The following is a 24,524-nucleotide window of genomic DNA, read 5'->3' as shown; positions in this document are numbered from 1 at the left end:
AGAGGTCCCAGTGAAATCAGTTCAGGGTTGTGGTGGATGAAGTTACCCACACAGGTTCAGGAGCCTGATGGTGTAGTGTGATAATTGTTCTTGAACCTAGTGGTGTGGGACCTTATCACCTTGTACATCTCGTTCAAGTCACCTCTTATTCCCCTTCGCTCCAAAGAGAAAAACCCTAGCTCATTCAACATTTACATATTTATAACTTTAATAGCATTCCAATTAAATAAATAAACCAATAGATAGATAAATAGGTAGCTAGATAGTTAGATTGATAAATGAATGTAAAAAAACTGAGTACATGAGTTGTAGAGTCCTTGAGAATGAGTCCATTGGTTGTGGAATCAATTTTGAGTTGAGGTGAGTGAAGTTGTCCATGCTGGTTCAGGAGCCCTGATGGTTGAGGGGTAATAACTGTTCCTGAACCTGGTGGTGTGGGACCTGATGGTTGAGGGGTAATAACTGTTCCTGAACCTGGTGGTGTGGGATCTGATGGTTGTAGGGTAATAACTGTTCCTGAACCTTGTGGTGTGGGACCTGATGGTTGAGGGGTGATAACTGTTCCTGAACCTGTTGGTGTGGGACCTGATGGTTGAGGGGTAATAACTGTTCCCGAACCTGGTGGTGTGGGACCTGATGGTTGAGGGGTAATAACTGTTCCTGAACCTGGTGGTGTGGGATCTGATGGTTGTAGGGTAATAACTGTTCCTGAACCTTGTGGTGTGGGACCTGATGGTTGAGGGGTGATAACTGTTCCTGAACCTGTTGGTGTGGGACCTGATGGTTGAGGGGTAATAACTGTTCCCGAACCTGGTGGTGTGGGACAAAGGTTCATGTACCTCCTGCCCAACGGTAGTAGTGAGAAGAGGGCATGGCCTGGATGGTGAGGTTCTTGAAGAAGAGTGCTGCTTCCTTGTGGCAGTGCACCTTGTATTTGTGCAGATGTGCTCAATTGTGGGGAAGGGAGGGCTTGATGGACGTCTGTATGCAGATGTTGGGTGTGGAACATAGTCTTTACGGGGAATCAAACAGTAGCTTATTGGATGGATTGAAGTCTATGAAGGGAGGAAGTGGGACCGGTTGCAATCTACAATCCAGAACATCTACATTAGACGTTTACCTCTCGGCGAGAAACAAGACGTTCCTTCCATTCCTTCAGCTCCATTGTGTGCTCCTCATTGAGTGTCTTCAGTTTTTCTTTCTCACTTTCTGTCAGAAGATGCAACTTCTCATTCTGGTGAGAGATAAAACAGTGCGTTAACCCAACGTTCACCTGGTTCAAGTAGAACTCAGTTCAAACCTAGGACTATTTAATTTATTATAACATTCCTGTCTGCCCATAGTCAGGGGTTCCCAGTCTGGGGTCCATGGACCCCTCAGTTAATGGTAGGGATCCATGGCATCAAAAAGGTCGGGAACCCTTGGGTTGGATCCTAATGGTGTTAGATATGCGTGGACCAAGGACGGCAATGGAGTAGTATGATTAAACGTTTCTGCTGAGTCATGTTAGTAACGTTAAATGCTGAGCAACTTAGTGTGGGAGTGACGAACCAGGCCCCCAAGACGAAGAACATGCACCAAAAGGCAGAGACCTCTTCGCGTAGGAGGACCAATCGGTTCACTGTGTGATTGGTTGGCCACACGCACGCTTGCTAGATTCTCACATTTGATCTGATATGGTTCAAATGGATGTCCAGAATTCCACCGAACTCCCAGATTCCATAAGATTCCAGATGGCAACAATGTAGGGATGGCTATTTTTAATTTGCAATTCAAATATTGAAACACAAAAACTTTCCAAAAGACACTGAGCCAATGTTTTGTCACTGACAAGACTTTAAACTACCCCCAAAGCAGTGGTGGGTCTCTCTTGCATCAGTACAGTCCTGATGGTGAAGCTACTTTGCCAGTGTTTTTAGATAGGGAGTTCAAGAACTTTGATACAATGACACTGAGGCACTTCAAAAATAAATGGAAATTATGACAAGTTTTTATAAATGGCTGGAGTTTGTGCAATGAAAGGAGGGGTGAGGGGGTTTTGGGTTCTGATGTTTCTATTATTCATTCCATAAGGGGTTCTTGTTTCATGGCTGTCTGTGAAGAGTAAGAATTTCAGGTTGTATACGTTCTCTGACATTAACTTGAACAATTTGGAATTGTTTAGTACTTTAGTGCAAGAGTGTTTATTAGGTGTGTCAAAAGTCAAACTTTCAAAAATTAACGAAAATACTGAAAAGAAAACTGCCAATATTTACAAAAAGATATCTACCAGAAAACACAATAATAGCTCCATACTATTTTTGTCCAGTATGAACTCCTGAAAGCCCCAATTTCTCTCCTTTACTGAGGTGAAAAGCTCGTTTTTATTTAGGCATCAGGAAGTACCATCTTTAATTACCAACAAAGTTAACTTCAGGCTACACATGGATCAGAATAGGATGTACCCCACAATGTTGTTACAATTATAATACAAAATAAACAGAAGTAGCTACCTTAAATAAAGGATACAAACAATATATACACATTTACGCATCCCCATTACTAAAGGAATGGAATATTCTACTGTTGACCTTTCCAAATCTTCTTTATTAACTTAAAATATACGAATAGAGGAGCGGAGTTGATGACATTACTGAACGTGTCTGATTCAAGGTATTGGTTTAGCCCTGTTTTGTTCCGTTTGCTTTTTTTTGGGTTTAGTATTTAGTTTTTTTTCTTTCTCTTTTGAGGGTTTTTCTTTGTTTACATACATTTTTTTCTTTTTATTTCTTTTTTCTCTTTATGACTAATTTCATTATGAGTTTGGAAGTCTATTATACCTATGTTACTTAAAATCTTTTTTGTATATGTTTATTAAGATTATTCCAATCTCTTTGTATCAACATTGTTACTGTGTTTATAATTCTGAAAATTAATAAAAGGATTTAAAAAGAAAGGAATATTCTACTGTGTATGGCAGGAAAGGCCATCACGCCAATCCATTAGAACCCACTATAAGAAGTGTGTGTGTGTGTGTGTGTGTGTGTGTGTGTGTGTGTGTGCGCGCGCGCGCGCAAGGAATGTATTTACCGAGCGCTCTCGGTCACGTACTTCAAATAACTATTCAGAAGATAGAAATTCTGACAAGTTTTGATAGAGTGGATTCAGAAAACTTCCCATTTTGGAAAAACACATCATGTGAAGTGTGGAATATTAAAAAAGTCATCAAGGAACCTAACACGGAGAGTTTAAGAAATGGCCTTAATGAGGAACTGGAACTTTCTCCCACATGACAGGGTGTGTTGTGGTGTATAAAATTTTGTAAAAATATTAGATGAAAGTCTGAAGAATTCCAAGTGACACTTTAACTCTTTGTGAGCTCACAGCATGCAAGGTGCCTGTGCACTGTAGGTTTGTTAAATGTTTGCTAATTGTGGCTGGATTCTTTCTTAGCCTCGGGCACCAGTGGCATGAGAACAAAAGACCAAAGAGTTCATCTGTCTCTGTGTGTCTCTCAATGCTTGTGGATTGAACCCTAGTTATTGAGACAACTTTCGCATGGTTCTTGGGACCTCACCCAGTTCAAGGGTTCCAGGATGGACCCAGGGAGATTACACGAGTCCGAATTCGTAGGTCCCTCAACAACAGCGACAATCAAGTCCCCTAAAGACAGCAACAATCAGGTGGAGACTAAGAATCATGAGCCCTGAAATCCTTGTGGAAATTTTTGTAACTTACGATTTAGTATTTAGAATTATTTGTGCTTCTTGTTTTATAATAATAAATTAGGCCCAAGTTACTTTGTTGTGCTTGTCTGCTTATTACCACATCTCCTGGACACCTGAACTGTTTTGGCCTTTTGGGTCTGATCAACACAGGGTTCGGATGATTAATGTAGATACATTTAAGGGGAGAATCAATAATGAAAAGAGGGAGAAGGAAATCGATGGCTATACTGACAACAGGAGTCATAGACTCCTTGAAAGTGAGTCCATAGGTTTTGGAAACAGTTCACCCTTGAAGTGAGTAAAGTTATCCATCCTGGTAGAGGAGCCTGCTGGTTGAGGGGTAATAACTGTTCCTGAACCTGGTGGTGTGGGACCTGATGGTTGAGGGGTAATAACTGTTCCTGAACCTGGTGGTGTGGGACCTGATGGTTGAGGGGTAATAAGTGTTGCTGAACCTGGTGGTGTGGGACCTGATGGTTGAGGGGTAATAACTGTTCCTGAACCTGGTGGTGTGGGACCTGATGGTTGAGGGGTAATAACTGTTCCTGAACCTGGTGGTGTGGGACCTGATGGTTGAGGGGTAATAACTATTCCTGAACCTGGTGGTGTGGGACCTAAGGCTCCTTCTGGATGGTAGCAGTGAGAAGAGAGCATGGCCCGCATGGGCTGGTCAATTTAAATGGGAAGAGTTTCAAGTGCATCATAAATATCAGTATTCTGTAGTTGGGCTGAATACCCTGTGAGCCTTCTGTCTTATGTAATCCTGACTGAAATTGCGTACAGCAGAGTGCTCCTATTCTGACAGACTCGTTGTGCACTTTTCTTTCTTGGTCATACTTTGCCCCTCACCACATCTCTGCTCCGGTCTCTATCTTGACCAAAGGCCAGGACCTGGAAGTTGTGAAGATACTGTAAGGCCAACAATGGAGGTGTAGCTGATTGGGCGGGGCTCTGAGTTACCTGGAGCTGCTGTAGTTCCACACTGTTGTTCTCACATTGTTTCAGCAGATCCTTGAAGTGAGCTTCGTGCAGTTGCTGTTGGTGTTGTTTCTCTGCTTTCTGTTGGGCCTCTTCCTGCGCCATGAACTGGTGAGAAAATCACAGGTGGTTAACTAATTCTGTAGTTTGCTCAGTGATCTGTAGAGAGGTTGCTCTCTCTCCATTGGCACTCTGAGAGGCTCAATGTTTCCATTTAATATCAGAGAATGTACACAGCATACAACCTGAAATTCTTACTCTTCACAGACATCCCCGAAACAGGAGAAAACCCCAAAGAATTAATGACAGAAAAACGTTAGAACCCCCAAGCCCTCCCCTCCCCCTCCCCACACACAAACAGCAGCAAAGCATCAACCCTCTCCCACTTGTTCCAGCAGAAAGCATCAGTGCCCCCCACCCACCAAGCAAAACCCCCAAAGAGAACGTGATCCAGGTCCAGCAAAAACCACAGTCTATAACCCAGCTCTTCGACATGCCACAGGTCACTAACAAGGGAGAGAGAGGTGTTGCCCCACCACAGTGAGAGGCGAGACCAACAAGCAGCTCCCTGTTCTAATGTTACAGCCTGCAGGGTCCGCTTTTATTCTGAGTTTCTCTGAATCGGGAGGGGTGGAAAGGGGGAGGGGGTTGAAGGGGCAAGAGAGCGGTGGAGAGAGGGGGGAGAGAGAGATACACACACGGATGTTCAACTCTATAAAAAAAAACTAGGAATTGTGACGTGTGATTTACCCACATACTCCACTAGAGTACAGGGTATTCATCGACTTCTACCTTAATCCTAACAAATTATACCAATCTTAAAGTGATCCACTCAACGTATTTTAACTCAGTACTAGTTCTAACAACTAAATCCTATTTTAAATACAATTTCAGAAAATGTGGCAATTACTCAGCTGGTCAAGCAGCTTCTGAGGGAAAATTCCGAGCATCTTCTGCTTTTATTTCAGATTTCCAGCAACTGCAATCTTTTGCTGATCAGCCCTGGCTAGAGCACACGTGGAATATTTCTTTATTTTATCTATTGCAATCCAGCATGGGATAGGCCCTTCTGGCCCTTCGAGCCACATCACCCTGCAGCCCCTGATTTAATCCTAGCCTAATGACCAATTAACTCACCAGCCAGTATGCCTTTGGACTGTGGGAGGAAACCAGAGCACCTGGAGAAAACCCATGTGGACACGGGGATTACGTACAGACCCTTTGCAGGCAGCGGCAGGAATCGAACTCGAATCGCTGTTACTGTAAAGTGTCATGCTAACCACTACACTACCATGTTCAGCTCTGTCACCTCATTATAGGAAGGATGTGGAAGCCTTAAGGAGGGTGCAGAGGAGATTTACCAGGATGCTGCCTGGGCTGGAGAATTTGTCTTATGAGTGTACTAGGGCTTTCCTCTTTGGAGAGTAAAAAATTTTTAGTTTCTGGTTGAAGACAAAAACTTTCTGATTCTGATGAAGGGTTTTTAAATGGAAAAGGTAACCCCGGCGTCTCTTTCTATAAATGGTAACTGACCTGCTGACTCTTTACAGCATTTCCTATCTTTATGTCAGATTTTCAGCATCTGCAGTTGTTTAATTTTGATTTTCTGCACTGAATTCCTCCGCGTGCAACTTTAAACTGGAAGGTAGGAATCAACATTGAGACCAACGCAGCTACAAAGAAGGCAAGACAGCGGCTATATTTCATCAAGAGTTTGAGGAGATTGGTTTGCCTCCTAAAACACTCGAAAACCTCTACAGATGTGCCATGAGAGAATTCTGACTGGCTGCATCGCTATTTGGTATAGGATGGTGGGATCGTGGAACACTGCACAGGATGGAGGAAAGCTGCAGAGAGTTGTAAACTCAGTCCGCTCCATCATGGGCACTGGCCTCCGTAGTATCCAGGACATCTTCAAGGAGCGGTGCCTTAGAAAGGCAGCATCCATCGTTAAGGACCCCCATCACCCAGAACATGATGTTACCACCAGGAAGGAGGTACAGGAGCCTGAAGGCACACACTCAGCAATTCAGGAACAGCTTCCTCCCTCTGCCATCCGATTTCTAAACGGACACTGAACCCGTGAGCACCACCTCAAACCTTTTTTTTATAATTTCTGTTTTTGCATTACTTATTTTAATTTAAATTTTATAAATATATATTTACTGTAATTCAGTTTTTTTCAATATTTATCATGTATTGTACTGTTGCCACAAAGTTAACAAATTTTTTTGCACTACCTTACTTTCCCTTTTCTATTTTCTATTTATGATTTATAATTTAAATTTTTAATATTTACTATTGATTTGTACTCCAGGGAGCGCGAAGCGCAGAATCAAATGTCGCTGTGATGATTGTACGCTCTAGTATCAATTGTTTGGCGACAATAAAGTAAAGTAAAGTAAATTTCACGACACATGCCAGTGATATTAAACCTAATTCTGATCTCTGGTAGACCCCATGCATTAGGGTTAGGGTTATGGCATCGTGTTAATGCTGTGATGCACGTGGGGTCAGATAGAATGGATGACCTGTTTGATGAGATCCCTTTGCTCCAGAGGGCTGATGGCCTGGCTCTTCAGGCTCTGTTTGAAGATATTCAGCTGGGTCTTGGCCTCATTGCGCTGTGTTTTTGGCAGTCGGGCCCGCTCCTGTGCCTGTTGGCTCTTCAGGTCTTCTATGAGGCAGTGGTGATCGTGGGACATTCTCTCCTTCTCCTGTGAAAAAGACAGAGAGAAAAAAAACAGCTCATTACACAGAAGAAATTTAACATCACCAATGTCTTTTTGCTTTCTGCAAGGGCTTCATAATATTCGTTTGTTCATTATGTGCTGTGTCATATGACATTGGTGATCTTGGTCTATCCATCACTATGATTGACCTTGGCAAATTTTTCTACAGAAGCGGTTTGCCATTGTCTTCCTCTAGGCAGTGTCTTTACAAGATGGGTGACCCCAGCCATTATCAAAACTCTTCAGAGATTGTCTGCCTGGCATCAGTGGTCACATAACCAGGACTTGTGATACATGCAAACGCGAGGAATTCTGCAGATGCTGGAAATTCTAGCAACACACATCAAAGTTGCTGGTGAATGCAGCAGGCCAGGCAGCATCTCTAGGAAGAGGTACAGTCGACGTTTCGGGCCGAGACCCTTCGCTGGCTGCTCACCCGACCTTCACCACCTGTTCCCATCGCTTCACGCGACCCTGACTGGTGGGTGGAGGGGGTGCGAGTGACTGAGCAGATGCTATGATGATTGTACGTTCTAGTATCAATTGTTTGGCAGCAATAAAGTATAAAGTATAAAGTGACCTGCTGGCTAGCGGAGGGAAGGAGCGCCTTACAGCCCCTTTGGTAAAGACACGTCTCCACTCCACCACCCTCTTCATAATATTATCCATCCAAGAAAACCTAATTCCCTTTCTTTAACAGGCAAGGATGTTGCTTTGGCAGACTGACTTATACCTTGGCACGGACACACAGACACCTCTGCTTACTTCAAGTTAAAGTTTATTGGCATAGTCAAAAATTATTGCACCTAACCTCAATTCAAAGTAAATTTATTATCAAAGTACGTGTATGATATTCATTTATATGTTACCTTGAGATTCACTTTCTTGCAGGCATTTACAGGAAATTGACTGAACCTTCACACCTGCTGGCTCATGCTCCCCACCCCTCCCCCATCATTTGATTTTGGACTCTCCTCTCTTCCTTTCTAGTTCTGATGAAGGGCCCCGGCCCGAAAAGGTTGACTGTTCATTCCCCTCCATTGATGCTGCCAGACCTGCTGCATTACTCCAGTGTTTTGTGCGTGTATACAGAATCTGCAGAACCGGTGAGCACATCTACATAAAAAACACTGTCACAGGAAAGCAGCATCCATCATCAGAGACCCCCACCACCCAGGACACACTCTCTTCTTGCTACTACCATCAGGAAGAAGGTACAGGAGCCTCAGGTCCCACACCACCAGCTACAGGAACAGTTATTACCCTACAACCATCAGGTCCCACACCACCAGCTACAGGAACAGTTATTACCCCTCAACCATCAGGTCCCACACCACCAGCTACAGGAACAGTTATTACCCCTCAACCATCAGGTCCCACACCACCAGGTTCAGGAACAGTTATTACCCCTCAACCATCAGGTCCCACAGCACCAGGTTCAGGAACAGTTATTACCCCTCAACCATCAGGTCCCACACCACCAGGTTCAGGAACAGTTATTACCCCTCAACCATCAGGTCCCACACCACCAGGTTCAGGAACAGTTATTACCTCTCAACCATCAGGTCCCACACCACCAGGTTCAGGAACAGTTATTACCCTACTACCACCAGGTCCAACACCACCAGATTCAGGAACAGTTATTACCCCTCAACCATCAGGTCCCACACCACCAGGTTCAGGAACAGTTATTACCTCTCAACCATCAGGTCCCACACCACCAGGTTCAGGAACAGTTATTACCCCTCAACCATCAGGTCCCACACCACCAGGTTCAGGAACAGTTATTACCCCTCAACTATCAGGTCCCACACCACCAGGTTCAGGAACAGTTATTACCCCTCAACCATCAGGTCCCACAGCACCAGGTTCAGGAACAGTTATTACCCTACAACCATCAGGTCCCACACCACCAGGTTCAGGAACAGTTATTACCCCTCAACCATCAGGTCCCACACCACCAGGTTCAGGAACAGTTATTACCCCTCAACCATCAGGTCCCACACCACCAGGTTCAGGAACAGTTATTACCTCTCAACCATCAGGTCCCACACCACCAGGTTCAGGAACAGTTATTACCCTACTACCACCAGGTCCAACACCACCAGATTCAGGAACAGTTATTACCCCTCAACCATCAGGTCCCACACCACCAGGTTCAGGAACAGTTATTACCTCTCAACCATCAGGTCCCACACCACCAGGTTCAGGAACAGTTATTACCCCTCAACCATCAGGTCCCACACCACCAGGTTCAGGAACAGTTATTACCCCTCAACTATCAGGTCCCACACCACCAGGTTCAGGAACAGTTATTACCCCTCAACTATCAGGTCCCACAGCACCAGGTTCAGGAACAGTTATTACCCTACAACCATCAGGTCCCACACCACCAGGTTCAGGAACAGTTATTACCCCTCAACCATCAGGTCCCACACCACCAGGTTCAGGAACAGTTATTACCCCTCAACCATCAGGTCCCACACCACCAGGTTCAGGAACAGTTATTACCTCTCAACCATCAGGTCCCACACCACCAGGTTCAGGAACAGTTATTACCCTACTACCACCAGGTCCAACACCACCAGATTCAGGAACAGTTATTACCCCTCAACCATCAGGTCCCACACCACCAGGTTCAGGAACAGTTATTACCTCTCAACCATCAGGTCCCACACCACCAGGTTCAGGAACAGTTATTACCCCTCAACCATCAGGTCCCACACCACCAGGTTCAGGAACAGTTATTACCTCTCAACCATCAGGCTCTTGAACCAAAGGAGATAACTTCACTCAACTTCACTTGCCCTGTTATTGAAATGTTCCCACAACCTATAAACTCACTTTCAAGGACTCTTCATCTCATGTTCTCAATATTTATTGCTTATTTATTATTTATTATTATTATTATTTCTTCTTTTTGTATTTGCATTGTTTGTTAACTTCTGCAGTCTGGTTGAATGCCCTAGTTGCTCAGTCTTTCGTTGATTCTGTTACGGTTATTATGCTATAGATTTATTGAGTATGCCCACAAGAAAATGAATCTCAGGGTTGTATATGGTGATGCAAATGTTCTTTGATAATGATTTTCTTTTCTGGTCTGATCATAATAAAAATACTGGAGAAGACCATTCAGCCCTTCAAGCCTGCTGTACTATTCAGTAAGGCCTTTTATCTCAGAGCTACTTTGTGATGTTGATCTCTGTGTCCTTGGGGACTAGGCACAGTAGAGGGGAATACAGCCCGACACAGGTCAGCAGTGATCACACTGGATGAATGGCAGAACAATAACACAGCGCTTAGCGTAATGCTTTACAGCATCAGTGATCGACTCGTGCCAATGTCTGTAAGGAGGTGGTTCGTTCTCCCTGTGGCTGTGTGGGCTTCCTCTGGGTGCTCTCGTTTCCTCCCACATTCCCAAAAAGTATGCGTGTTGGGATCAGTCAGTTGAGGCCAAGCAGGCACCAGACGCATGGTGGCACTTGCAGTCTGGCTCCAGCACGACCTCGGGCTGTGCTGGTCGTTGACGCAAACAACGCATTTCACTGCGGCGTTTCAATGTTTCAATGATAGACATGTGACAAATAAAGCTAATCTATTTTAATCTTAGAATGAGAGGGCAGGTTTGAGGGGCTGAGTGGCCTAGTTCCTGCACCTATTTCCATAGCCCATATTCTCTTAACATCTAAAGACCTACTGACCTCTGCTTGAATATAGTCCATGACTGAATTTCCACGGCTGCCTTGCTTAAAGAATTCCAAAGATTCACTACCTTATGAATAAAGGAATTTCTCCCCATCTCCTTAGACTCAGAGTCATTGAAAACTACAGCACAGAAACAAGCCCTTCGGCCCATCTAGTCTGTGCTGAACCATTATTCTGCCTAGTCCCATCAACCTGCACTGTGACCATAGCCTTCCATTCCCCTCCCATCCATGTACCTGTCTAAATTTCTCTTAAACGTTGAAATTGAGCCTGCATCCATTACTCACGCTGACAGCTCATCTGGCACTCTCACCACCTCTGAGTGCACATATGCACAGATACTCACCCTTAGCGTGTAGACTTTGCATGTGCTTCTCACTCACCTTCTCATGCCTCTTCATCAGCTGTAGTCTCTGTAGCGAGAACTGTTCCTTCACCTGCTGCTTGAACAAGTGATACTTCTCATTTAGATGTCGTTGCTCAACGTCCCAGACCACTGCCTCACGGTCTAATGTTGGAACGGTTTTACAAAAGGTTATAAAAGATTAAAAAAGCCAGCTAAGCATTAAAAGATTAGTGTTGTGTATTTAACATTTCAATAATATTTGAGTAATCTTGTGTACATATATACAGTACATATATGTATGTATGTGTGTGTGTGTATATATATATATATATGTTGATTAAGCATTCTTGTTCCTTTAAATAATTCATTATGGGTTATATGTATAAAACGTGAACTGCATACGTTATTATGCTACCATGTGACACGTGCGCACCTCGCTTAAAATAAACTCGAAGTTGGACCCGTGTTTCGGACTCTCGTGTCTTCCTTTGAATTAGTTTGATGTCTTGCAGTTACAAAACATAGCAGCTAGCTTTATTTGTCTGTCCCAATGGACCTACTTTCAAGGACTCTTCATCTCATGTTCTTGATATTTATTGCTTATTTATTTATCATTATTTCTTCTTTCTTTTTGTGTTTGCATAGTTCGATGTTTTCTGCACTCTGATTGAAGGCCCTAGTTGGGCAGTCTTTCATTGATTGTGTCATGGCTATTATTCTGTAGATTTATTGAGCATACCCACAGGAAATCCCAGAGTAGTACATATTGACAAATATGTACTTTGGTAATAAATTTACTCTGAACTTTGAAACATCAAAGCATACAGTGAAATGCGTCGTTTACATCAACGACCTGAAGATGTGTTGGGGACAAGTGTCATTAATCTTCCGGTGCCAAACTAACATGTCCACAACTGACTAACCTACTAACCCTCAGCTCTTTGGATTGTGGGAGGAAACCGGAGCACCTGGCGGAAACCCATGTGGTCAAACGGAGAACGTTCAATCGCCTCACAGCGGCGGGAATTGAACCCGGGTGACTGGTGCTGTAAAGCGTTTGGCTACCGTGCTAAAGGTTGCTTTTGACATGTCCATGTGTGGACATTTTGCAACAGTGTTGAAAAGTCACACAACTGAGGGAGAGGAGTAATAATTTGCCTGGATGTTTCAGATCTGGGGAGGAAGTGTTACTGTAAATTGATACGCTATGCACTAAGCTGGCATGCTCAAGACTGATTTTGACATGTGGCATCTTACAATAGTGTTGAAAGGTCACAGAACTGAGAAAGAGGAGTAATAATTTGCTTGGATACTTCAGATCTAGGAGGTGGGAGGTGGTGCTGACAGGGAGACTTGATAGCATTGGAGGTTTCAGATTGGGATACGGCTACCCCAATCATGATTACCAATTCATTGCCATTACAAGTGAGAAATAAATACAAAAAGCTGTGTTAGTCTGGAGCTCTATCATGCAATGTTCACTCGACATCGTTCACCCTCAAGGAAGGCAGCAATGGTCTCAATGCCATATGCAATTTTAATTTGTCACCATAGTGATATTAAACGTCTGACAATCAACGTGTGATGTGGATTTACATGTGGTCTTAAATGTCCTCACCTCTCTTCAGCTGTTGCACTTTCATTAGCCGCTCAAAATCAGTGGAAGATATTTTTGACTTGCGCTGCTGAACGACCTTTTGTAAGGCCTCATTGAGCTTCTGCTGTTGTTTCTGAATGAATTCTTGCTCCTGGTAAGAAGGAAAGATATCCCAAAGTGATTTACAGTCAGTCTCCTGCATTGTGATGTTAGTTACTGTCATAAAGTGGGGAAGTTGTAACAACCAGAGCACAGAAAAATATTAAAGGTTTCACACGTTACGTCGTGAGTGTGAACGGAGGCACGCTGAGGTGTGAAGAGTAGTCTGAATCACAGCCTTAGAACTCGGACTCTGCATTGCGAATTAACAGAACCCCAGCACTCTTGGGATGAGGAACTGGGCTTAGAAATGGTAGATGGAGTTCAATCCGGCAAAATGTCACTTTGGCAGGACAAAATTGAAGGCAGAGTACAGGGACATGAAGAAGGGTCTCGGCGGATAACGTCGACTGTTTATTCATTTCCACAGAGGCTGCCTGAGCTGCTGAGTTCCTCTCACAACACCCTGTGTGTGTGTTGTACAGGGTTAATGGCAGCGTTCTTGGCCATTCTGTGCCTGTGTGTTATGATCTTATGGAAGGAACAGAGGGATCTTGGGGTCCACAACCTCGTGATTACAAGACGCTATTGGACGTCGTTAACGTGGAATGCTGCAAGTCCGATTCACTGATTTATCGGCGGACGGCGAGGGAGCTGCGTGGCCTCGGCTGCAGTGAGGACCAGGCCTCAAGCCGCGGACGCACGGTGTTGCCTGTTTACAGCTGCAAAGGAGAGAGGCGTCGGAGTCGGTACGCTTCACTGGAGGCAGTGTGGCGCGGCATCCAAGTTGGACTCAGTGCTGCCCCCCAGTGTTCGCCCAGCAGAAGACAAGCTGTACTGAGGTCTATATTTATTAAATATTGGTCTACATATTCTTTTGTGTGACTGTATTTTACTGATATCTTACATGTGCTTGCTATCTTATACGTGCTACATGTACCTTGTGCTGTGTATGATTGTTGGTACTGTGATTGTATCTTGGTCCCTGAGGAACACTGTTTCGTTTGGCTGTGTTGATATGTATTCATGTATGGTTGAATGACAATTAAACTTGACTGTTCAAGGTGATAGGGTGGTGAAGAAGGTGTATGCTGTGTTAGCCTTCATTAGTTTGGAGGTTGATTTTAAGAGCTGCAAGGTGATGTTGCAGCTCTATAAAACCCTGGTTAGACCACACTAGGAATATTGTGTTCAGTTCTAGTCACCTCATTATAGGAAGGATGTGGAAGCTTTAGAGGGGGCACAGAGGAGATTTACCCGGATGCTGCCTGGATTAGAGAACATGTCTTATGAGGATAGGTTGAGTGAGCTAGGGCTTTTCTCTTAGGAGTGAAGAACGATGAGAGGCCTTTACTTCCTGAGAAAGCTAAAGAAATTTGGCCTGTCCCCTAAAACCCTCACTAATTTTTATAGATGCACCGTAGAAAGCATTCTTCTCGGGTGCATCACAACCTGGTATGGAAGTTGTCCTGTCCAAGACCGGAAGAAGCTGCAGAAGATCGTGAACACAACCCAGTGCATCACACAAACCAATTTTCCGTCCTTGGACTCACTTTACACTGCACGCTGTTGGAACAGTGCTGCCAGGATAATCAAGGACACGACCCACCCAGCCAACACATTTTTCGTCCCTCTTCCCTTCGGGAGAAGGCTCAGGAGCTTGAAGACTCGTACGGCCAGATTTGGGAACAGCTTCTTTCCAACTGTGATAAGACTGCTGAACGGATCCTGACCTGGATCTGGGCCGTACCCTCCAAATATCCGGACCTGCCTCTTGGTTTTTTTGCACTACCTTACTTTCCCTTTTCTATTTTCTATTTATGATTTATAATTTAAATTTTTAATATTTACTATCGATTTGTACTCCAGGAGCACGAAGCGCAGAATCAAATATCGCTGTGATGATTGTATGCTCTAGTATCAATTGTTTGGCAACGATAAAGTATAAAGTATAAAGGTGACTTGATAGAGGTGTACAAGATGATAAGAGATCAAATAGATAACCAGGGACTTTTTCTTGGGTGGAAATGGCAAATCGAGGGGGCATAATTTCAAGGTGATTGAAGGAAAGTATAGGAGGGACTTCGGAGAAAAGTTTTTTTTAGTCAGAGAGTAGTGGGTGCATAAAACCTGCTGCCGGGAGAGGGGTGGTAGAAGCAGATACTTCAGGGACGTTTGAAAGAACGCTAGATAGGCTCATGGATGAAAGAAAAATAGAAGTCTAGGTGAGAGGGTTTGATTGATCGTAGAGTAGGTTAACAGATCGGCACAACATCATGTACTTCACTGTACTGTTCTCTGACTCTGTGGCACGGGATCTGATCACAGCAGGAGCCTAATGGCAGTACAGGAGCCATTCATGGTACCAGCCAATTGTGGCATAAGGCTCCGTCCTAAGAAAAGGCCAAATCGCAGCACAGGATCGCACTCTGCAGTTGACACAGTCACATCATAAGGCTCAATGGTAGCATGGGGTATGATCAGGCCCTGACCAGAAGACCATAACAGCTAGGAGCAGTATTTGGCCATTCAGCTCATCGAGTCTTCACTGCCATTCAATCATGGCTGATTTATTTTCCCTTTCAACCCCATTCTCCTGCCTTCTCTCTGTAACCTTCGATGCCCTGGCTAATCAAGAACCTGTTAACCTCTGCTTTAAATATACCCAATAGCTTGGCTTCCGCAGCTGCCTGTGGCAATGAATTCCAGACTCACCACCCCAGGCTAAAGAAACTCCTCCTCATCTCTATTCTGTAGGGACTTTGTCTGTTTATTCTGAGGCTGCCCTGATCCGAGACTCTCTCACTTTCACATCAAGAGGCCCCATTATGCAACCATTCATTTCCACAGTACCGATTTCTATTAAGCATCAATTCAATTGTAATGTAGAGCTGCAACAATACTTCAAGTGGATAGACAGAGACTTTTTCCCAGTGTAGGAATAACTAATATGATGGGGCATAATCTGAAGGTGATTGGATGAAAATATAGGAGGGCAGAGGTAGTTTAAGAAATCTTTTTGCACCAAAAGTGGTGGGTGCATGGAAGTCCCTGCAATGGACAGCGGATCCCAACCTTTGGTCCACAGACCCCACAGTTAATGGCATTGGTCCATGGCATAAAAAAGGTTGGGAACCCCTGTGGTAGAGGCAGATACATTAAGGACATTTAAGATGGGTACATGGATGATAGAAAAATTGGGGGTTATGTAGGAGGGAAGGGTTACATTGATCTTAGAGTAGACTAAAAAATTGGCATAACATTGTGGGCCGAAGGAACTGTACTGTGCTGTAGTGTTACACACACACACACACACACACACACACACACATACACATACACACACACACACACACACACACGCAGGAAGCATCATGAATGCAACAGCAACTGTGACTCATGCAAATGCTGTCTATGATCATAGAGATAATCTTCAATGATTTTCCATGAGCGAAAACTGCTAAAGCAACTTCTTAAAGACTAGAATTGTCTGGCCATAGTAGGCATTTTAATGTACCTAAAATGGCTGAAATCAATTTTCTGGACAAATTCTACAGACATAGAACATAGAACAGTACAGGCCCTTCAGCCCACGATGCCCTGCTGACCTTTCAGCCTGCTCTAAGCTCAATTAAATGCTTCCCTCCCATATAGCCCTCTATTTTCCTACCCATGCGTCAGCCTAACGTACCTGACTCTATCACCATCCCTGCAGGATGTTCCATGCTCTCACCACTCTCTGTGTGAAAAAACCTACCTCTGGCATCCCCAGCCCCTGTACTTTCCTCCAATCACCTTAAAATTATGCACCCTTGTATTGGCCGTACTTGGGGATTTTTGATTCAAAGATTCAAAGTACATATGTGGTGTACAACGCTGAGATTTGTCTGCTCACTGACAGCCACGAACAAAAGGAAAACATCAAATACCCAATGCACAAAAAAGAAATCGCACAAATGGCAAACAAAAGTGAAAAACACAGAATATAAAACATCAAGTCGTGAAGTCATTGAACCAGTCTAGGAACGTTCAGTTCAGTCTAGTACTGTGTCATTCATTGACTGCTAGCCGTAGAGCCAGCCCGCCTCGATCAAATCGCACAAAATAGCAACCAAAAAAAGCAGTGCTGGAAACCAGACGCACATCATAACATGAACTACAGAGTATAATCGACAAACAATATTGATGAAACCTTGCCCAAGACCCTGGCAGCATTGAGCTAGAGGGAGAGAGAGACCAGTAAAATGGGGCAGGATTGAGGATTCTTACATCTAACTCACAGTATATCTAGCCTAGTACCTGATGGCAACTGGTGTAGTTTAATAGAAAATAATTAACAGTATTTAAATTGACCTTACCTGCTTCTTATCCTTCAGATTCCGGCGCTCCTTGGCTAACTCCTTTGCTTGTTCGGCTTTCAGCCTCTTTGCCTCTTCTTGCAGTCGGTTGGTATATTCTACTTCCAGCCGATCAATAGTCTGTCTACAATTTCGCTCAAGGGTCTCGATCTCCTGATCATAGTAAAGCTTCTTGTTCTGTTCAGGCGTGAACAACACAGGCAAGTCACAGAAGCTCGAAAAGCTCTAAGTGTGAACGTGAGATTACACTTTTCACTTCTCTGTACTTTCTCTTTCTCACATCTGCAAACACCAGCCTTACCATCATTTCCAGCTCGATTTGCCGGAACATCTGCTCTCGCTGTTGCTGCTGTTTCAGGTCGAGCTGAGCCTGTGCTCGCTGTTCCTCCTTCTGTAGCAGTCGAAGTTCCCGGAGTTCCTGGCGCCTGTGGGTAATCATCGAGTTCACTGCAGGTTTCACCCATGTTAACACAGAATGGCGGTTTGGCCGTAGGTAGTGGGGAAATCAGTGTGTAATAGAGTACCTTACGTAGGATAACTGGCTAATGGCATCTTAAATCAAATCGGTGACAGGAAATTAAATAGGATAGCGTGTTTCAACATTTCCTAACTGGTAAAATTCATCAAAAATCAAAAGAGTATTAAAATGCCTGATATGCTGTACACTTTTTTATGTATTGTACTGTACTGTTGCTACAAAACAACAAATTTTATGACATATGAATCAGAATCAGATTTAATATCACTGGCATATGCTGATAATGTTGATACGGTGACAATTTTCATGGCATCTGTCAGTAACATTAATCCTGGTTCTGATTCTAAGTCTGATGTATGACACAGAAACAGGCCACTCAGCTCGATCTGCTGAGCTGTAGGATTCCGTGATGAAAAGGTTGAAAGGAAGATGCAGGGAGTGTTAGCGAATACCCTGGACTTAGAGTGTATAGCAAAACATTAACTTCAGCCACCAACCTTCAGATCTGAATACGGATTGTACATTAAATTTAAAATGCAGCTCTGGACAATGGGTTCCGAAGAGCGGTTAATTGGAAGACCAGAAAATGCTGATTTAACATACATTTGTTTGCCTGTAGTGTGGGTGTGAAGAAGGAGGTGTGAAATTTATATGTAATTCAAAGGAAGCATTTTAGATACAGTGTAAATATAGACTTGTCCTTTGATATTTAGCATATAAAATGTCACGTAATATTGGGTCGAACAGGTCTCTTCCTCCGAAAGGGTCTCGATACGATGCCTGCTGTGTCTCATTTTGTTGAATAAAAGACTGCTTCATATCTACCAGCTACACCTCTCCGATGACTTAGTTCATGTTACAACAGGGAGGGGTAGGATGGGGAGAAAGATCTAATGGATGGTGAAGACAGCAGAGTTCGAACTGCGGTGAACTCTTACCTGGCTGACCGCATATCTTGGTCCTTTTTGTCATCCTTGCTAACAACCTTTGATGTTGTGACACTGACTTCCACTCCATCCACTACAAACTTCCGGGTCTTCTTTAACGTCATTCTCTGCACGGGTCGCACCTTCAAACAGACAATGTATTTACAAAGCCCATGCAACATTCCTGTTACAATGGCATCAAACGTTAATTTCCCACATTATTACCTTACTAAATTTATATTGCTTATGATCCATTTTCTCCCAGTGCCTGGTAGCCACTGCGGGGTTGCTGATGAGGGGGAAAGATCAAGTGGTTAGGGCTTTTCTCTTTGGAGTAAGGGAGGACGAGAGGTGACTTGATAGAGGTGTGGAAGGTAATAAGAGGCACTGACAGAGTAGAGTGCCAGGGACAGTTTCCCGGGTGGCTGCGGCTAAGCCCACTTCCAAGCTGAGTGGAGGAAAGATTAGGGGGATGTCAAAAGCAAGTTGTTTTTTATGCTGAGGGTGGTGGGTGCGTGGAACACATTGCCGGGGGTGGTGATAGAGCCAGATGCATTGGGGACTTTTAAGAGACTCCTAGATAGGCACATTGATGAAAGAAAAATGGTTGGGCTATGCGGGAAGGAAGAGATCGATTAATCTTCAAGTATGTTAAAAGGTGGGCACAAAGTTATGGCTGAAAGTCCTCCAGTGTGCTGTACTGTTCTGTGTTTGGTGATTGAGAGTTGCTGAGTCGGGTATGGTGGGGGAGTCTTTTCCCGTGGTGGGTAAGTCTAGTACGAGAGGGCATGACTTAAGGGTTGAAGGGCGCCCATTCAGAACGGAGATGCGAAGACATTCTTTTGGCCAGAGGGTGGTGAATCTGTGGAATTTGTTGCCACGGGCAGCAGTGGAGGCCAAGTCATTGGGTGTATTTAAGGCAGAGATTGATAGGTATCTGAGTAGCCAGGGCATCAAAGGTTATGGTGAGAAGGCAGGGGAGTGGGACTAAATGGGAGAATGGATCAGCTCATAATAAAGTTGTGGAGCAGACTCGATGGGCCGAATGGCCGACTTCTGCTCCTTTGTCATATGGTCTTATGGTCTTATGGTACGAATGGGAATGGAGCTAAGGCTGCATTTTGGGGTTAAGGTACAGCTCAGTTATGATTTTGGTTACAAAAAGCAGTGGATTCACTTCAGTCCATCCCCAACATGGAGCGCATCTACATGACACGCTGTCGTAGGAAAGCAGCATCCATCATCAGACATCCCCACCACCCAGGCCCTGCTTCTTTCTCACAGCTGCCATCAGGTAAAAGGTACAAGAGCTTCAGGACTCACACCACCAGGTTCAAGAACAGTTACTACCCTTCAACCATCAGGCCCTTGAGCAAAAGGGGATAACCACACTCATTTGCCCATCCATTGAGATGTCCCCACAAAGATCTCACTTTGAGGACTCTATCTCATTATCTCATGTTCTCATTATTAGATTAGATTAGATTAGATTATGAAGACACACAGTCCTCTTTTATTGTCATTTAGTAATGCATGCATTAAGAAATGAAACAATATTCTTCTGGTGTGATATCACAGAAACACAGGACAGACCAAGACTGAAAAACTAACAAAAAACACATAATTATAACATATAGTTACAACAGTGCAACAATACCATAACTTGATGAAGAACAGGCCATGGGCACAGTAAAAAAGTTCAAAGTCTCTCGAAAGTCCCGCATCTCATGCAGACGGGAGAAGGAAGAAAACTCTTCCTTCCATGCCTGACCACAGTCCGACTCTGAGTTGTCCGAAAACTTCGAGCTCCGATCAGCCCTCTGACACCGAGTACCGAGCACCAGCTCTGCCGAACGCTTTGACCCTAGCCTTGGTCGCCAGCAGCAGGCAAAGCTGGGGATTTTGGGGCCTTCCCTCTGGAGATTCTCGATCACACAGTAGCAGCGGCAGCGAACCGAGCATTTCAGAGGTTTCTCCAGATGTTTCTCTGTGCCTTCTCGCATCTGTCTCCATCAAATCAGAATTGTGCACGCATCCTACTTACAAATACCGATATCATTTCACCGGAGAGCTGCGCGCGCTGCATCACGCCGCCATCTTCTCCCCCCGCCATTATTTATTGCTATTTATTTATATTTGCCTTTGCACAGTTTGTTGTCTTCTGCACTCTGGATGATCTTTTAATGATCATGTCATAGTTACTATTCCATAGATTTGCTGAGTATGTCTGCAGCTAAGTGATTCTCATGGTTGTATAAGGTTATTTATACTTTGATAATAAAATTTACTTTGAACTCTTGAGCTTTGAGATTGTGTTTGGAAGGGGTTAAAAGATTGGCACAACATTGAGGGCTGAATGGCCTGTGCTGTGCAGTACTCTTCTGTGCTCCGTGTCCCATGTTCTCTCATCCCTTGCATCTTACTTCAGCACGGATTGTTGAGCCTAGTATTTGGATACTTTTATCATATTATACAACTAATACAGTATATAGTTGTATAACTTGCTCACTGTTCCCGGAGGAAGGTTCCTGCATTTAAATGGTCTCTCTCTTTCCCTCTTGCTCAGGGCTGCCAGAGGACGGTGCTGGAGATCTCTGATAAAAAAAAGATGTCACCCTGAAATCTTTGATGCTGCAGTGTTTGCCGAGTCCTGTCTGGCTGACGTAGTTCTTGTTGCAATCTCCACAGGTGACCCCGCACGCCACAATGCTTTTGTCAGTTGTCTTCACTTTCAACTCATTTACGGGAACACAGACTGGCGGTACGGAGACGTGATTCACTGTCTCTGATCTCGGTACGCGAAGACCGAGTAGGACTCACTTTAACTGGGACACCGTGGAGGTTGTGGCACGGGCAGACACGAAGCAGAAGCGTGGTTCTCTTCTGATAACTCTGTAAGCAAACATATCGATGTAGATGCCATCTACGAACCTCTAACAGCCCAAGAGCCAATAGAAGCCAAGGGCCAACTGAAGGGGTAGCCAGTCAGGACAAGGCAAGTGAACGGGAGGTGGCCTAAACAATGAGAGCTCTCCCAGAGAGAAACACCAACGACTGCACTCTGAAGATGTCACCTCAAGTGGTGACGAAACGTCTGCAAGCTAGTTGCCAAGCTTGGCAAACACCACAACACCAAACGCCTCAACCCGAGATAACAATATTCACCACCACCCTCATCTCAACTCTGCGTGCGTCACCATGGATGCAGACTGACCAGATGAGCGCTTAGAACACATCTTATTTTTATTTTGGATGCTTATCATCCACAGGATTTGACTTTATATTAAGCACTTAAACTCTGATCTGTGTGTTTAAAGTGTTTTTTCTGTTTTGGGCTTATATAGTGTTAGTTTTTGGTTTGTCCTTTTTTTGTGATATCACTCTGGAGGAACATTGTATCATCTCTTAATGCATGCATTTCTAAATGACAATAAACGAGGACTGAGTGTCCTCGTAATCTAATCTAATTTACTCTTATTAAAGTGTATAGCACTGAAAGTCGGGAATGTTTGCAATGATAAGAATTAAATAATCAATCATATCAGAATATTACTTACCTCTTCTTCAAATTCCTTAAGCTGCTGCTGGAAATAAAGATAAATAGACAGTCATTCAAGTCATTGCCAAATAGTGCAAAAAAAAAACAGCAGAGCAGTGGTTAGCACAACGCCTTACGGTACCAGCAACCCGTGTTCAATTCCCGCTACTGTCTGTAAGGAGCTGGTATGTTCTCCCTATGACTGCATGGGTTTCCTCCGGTTTCCTCCGCAGTCCAAAGATGAACTGGTTGGTAAGTTAATTGGTCAATGTAAATTGTCCGGTGATTGGGCTAGGGTTAAATTGGGGATTTGCTGGGCTTAAGGGCTGGAAGAGCCCGTTCCGCGCTGTATCTCAATAATAATAAGAAAAGTAGTAAAATATTAACATTTGTTAAAATGAGGGACCTGTTTGTGAAATTCATCTCCACTGCAAGGGTGCAGCCTATCTGATTCAAGATCTTCAGCGGAATATTGGTCAGAACCTCTCCTTTCTCCATTCTCACCCTGTGGTGATTGTTTAACCAATAGTGGAATGACCTCAGAGGATTCACATGATCTCTCCCTTTCTTGCAGCTTTATGGTTTCCCTGCAAACATCCAGCTCTGCAACCTTAAAAAATAGAAGCAAAGTTATTTTTTGGATTTTTTCTTCTCCTGTTTGTTCATAGGCTGGGCTCATTGGCCCACATACAACCCTGAATGTTCACAAGTGACAAATGGGAGTTTCTGCAAAGTTTACTCTATAACCATCGGTCTCATTCGTAAACTTTGGAGAAAGCCAAGGATCCACAGTTTGGGGCAGTGTCCCCGTTTAAATGAACAGGGCAATTGTGAAAGTGAGGGGCAGTTCCTCACTGAGGTCTCAAGGGATTAGAAAGGGAGGTTTTGCAATTATGTTTGAATTTGATACTCTGAGGATGAGAGGGGTGGTGATGGGGGCGGCTGGATGAAGAAGAACACTGAGAATGAAGAAAGGAAAATCTCAGAGGAACACCGACTGTAGGTAAAATAGAGGAAGAGGCAGAATGTGGGTGCTAGAGTTGTCAACCATAGTAGCAGTAGCGCAATCGTTGGAGTTGAGTTTGATGTTCCCCTGTGGGGTTTGGTTCCCAAGTGGTTTGTTCTCCTATGCCGCTGAGTGATGTTCTCCTGTGGGGTTTGGTTCCTAAGGGGTTTTTCTCCTATGCTGTTGGGTGGTGTTCTCCTGTTGGGGTTTGGTTCCTAAGGGGTTTTTCTCCTATGCTGTTGGGTGGTGTTCTCCTGTTGGGGTTTGATTCCTAAGGGGTTTTTCTCCTATGCTGTTGGGTGGTGTTCTCCTGTTGGGGTTTGATTCCTAAGGGATTTGTTCTCCTATGCTGTTGGGTGGTGTTCTCCTGCTGGGGTTTGATTCCTAAGGGATTTGTTCTCCTATGCTGTTGGGTGGTGTTCTCCTGTTGGGGTTTGATTCCTAAGGGATTTGTTCTCCTATGCTGTTGGGTGGTGTTCTCCTGTAGGGTTTGGCTGGTCCTCAGGTGCCTGTAGAGGCCGATTGGGATCCACATATTCCAGTGCAGTAGTCAATCCTAACTCACTGGCAACAAGTTTGTCTGAAACTAGAATATTATGAGTTCAGGACCCATTCACTTGACCCCAACATAAAATCTCCAGTGCAGCAGAGTAATCTTTGTACTGTTGGAGGTACCATCTTTCACATCAGACAGTGAACCATGGCCCTGTCTGACTCTTTAGCTAAATACAAAAGATTGTGTGACACTCTGCAAGGAAGATCAGGGATGTCTTCCTCAAGTTAGGGGTTGATACTTAGTTATCAACCAACATTGCCAAAACAGATAATTTAGAATTATTGAAGTTAATGGGAGCTCAGATGACATGCCCCATTTCCTACATGATGCTTCAAAGTTCTCCATTCTCTAGAAATCCCAGAAAATCTTAGATCGAGAAAGGTACATTGTGTATCGTGTTTTTAAACTGCAGAGAAGAGTCCATAACCAGTGAATTCTACCTGCTAGCTTAATATAAAGTAGAGCAATACACACAAGATGCTAGGGGAGCTCAGCAGT

The 24,524-nt window shown here is 44.1% G+C and overlaps 1 protein-coding gene across 3 annotated transcripts in view; it reads right to left on the bottom strand.

The window, feature by feature from the left end:
- The window catches only part of LOC140201924 (STE20-like serine/threonine-protein kinase), a 79,595-nt gene that overhangs the window by 3,687 nt on the left and 51,384 nt on the right, over positions 1-24,524 (bottom strand). The window contains exons 10-19 of one of the 3 annotated variants that reach the window (XM_072266737.1): positions 22,871-23,074; positions 22,484-22,510; positions 18,939-19,069; positions 17,824-17,947; positions 17,523-17,699; positions 13,087-13,216; positions 11,506-11,630; positions 7,217-7,402; positions 4,668-4,793; positions 1,121-1,234 (exon numbers count right to left, since the gene is read on the bottom strand). In XM_072266737.1, coding sequence (XP_072122838.1) covers positions 1,121-1,234; positions 4,668-4,793; positions 7,217-7,402; positions 11,506-11,630; positions 13,087-13,216; positions 17,523-17,699; positions 17,824-17,947; positions 18,939-19,069; positions 22,484-22,510; positions 22,871-23,074 — 1,344 coding nt within the window. The remainder of the gene's footprint in view (positions 1-1,120; positions 1,235-4,667; positions 4,794-7,216; positions 7,403-11,505; positions 11,631-13,086; positions 13,217-17,522; positions 17,700-17,823; positions 17,948-18,938; positions 19,070-22,483; positions 22,511-22,870; positions 23,075-24,524) is intronic. The other 2 variants (XM_072266738.1, XM_072266739.1) reach the window with 2 other exon arrangements.

The sequence above is a fragment of the Mobula birostris genome, chromosome 8, assembly GCF_030028105.1.
Source record: "Mobula birostris isolate sMobBir1 chromosome 8, sMobBir1.hap1, whole genome shotgun sequence".
Taxonomy (NCBI): Eukaryota; Metazoa; Chordata; class Chondrichthyes; order Myliobatiformes; family Myliobatidae; genus Mobula; species Mobula birostris.
Note: the sequence above shows the minus strand (reverse complement) of the source record. Positions and strands in the feature narration are given on the sequence as shown.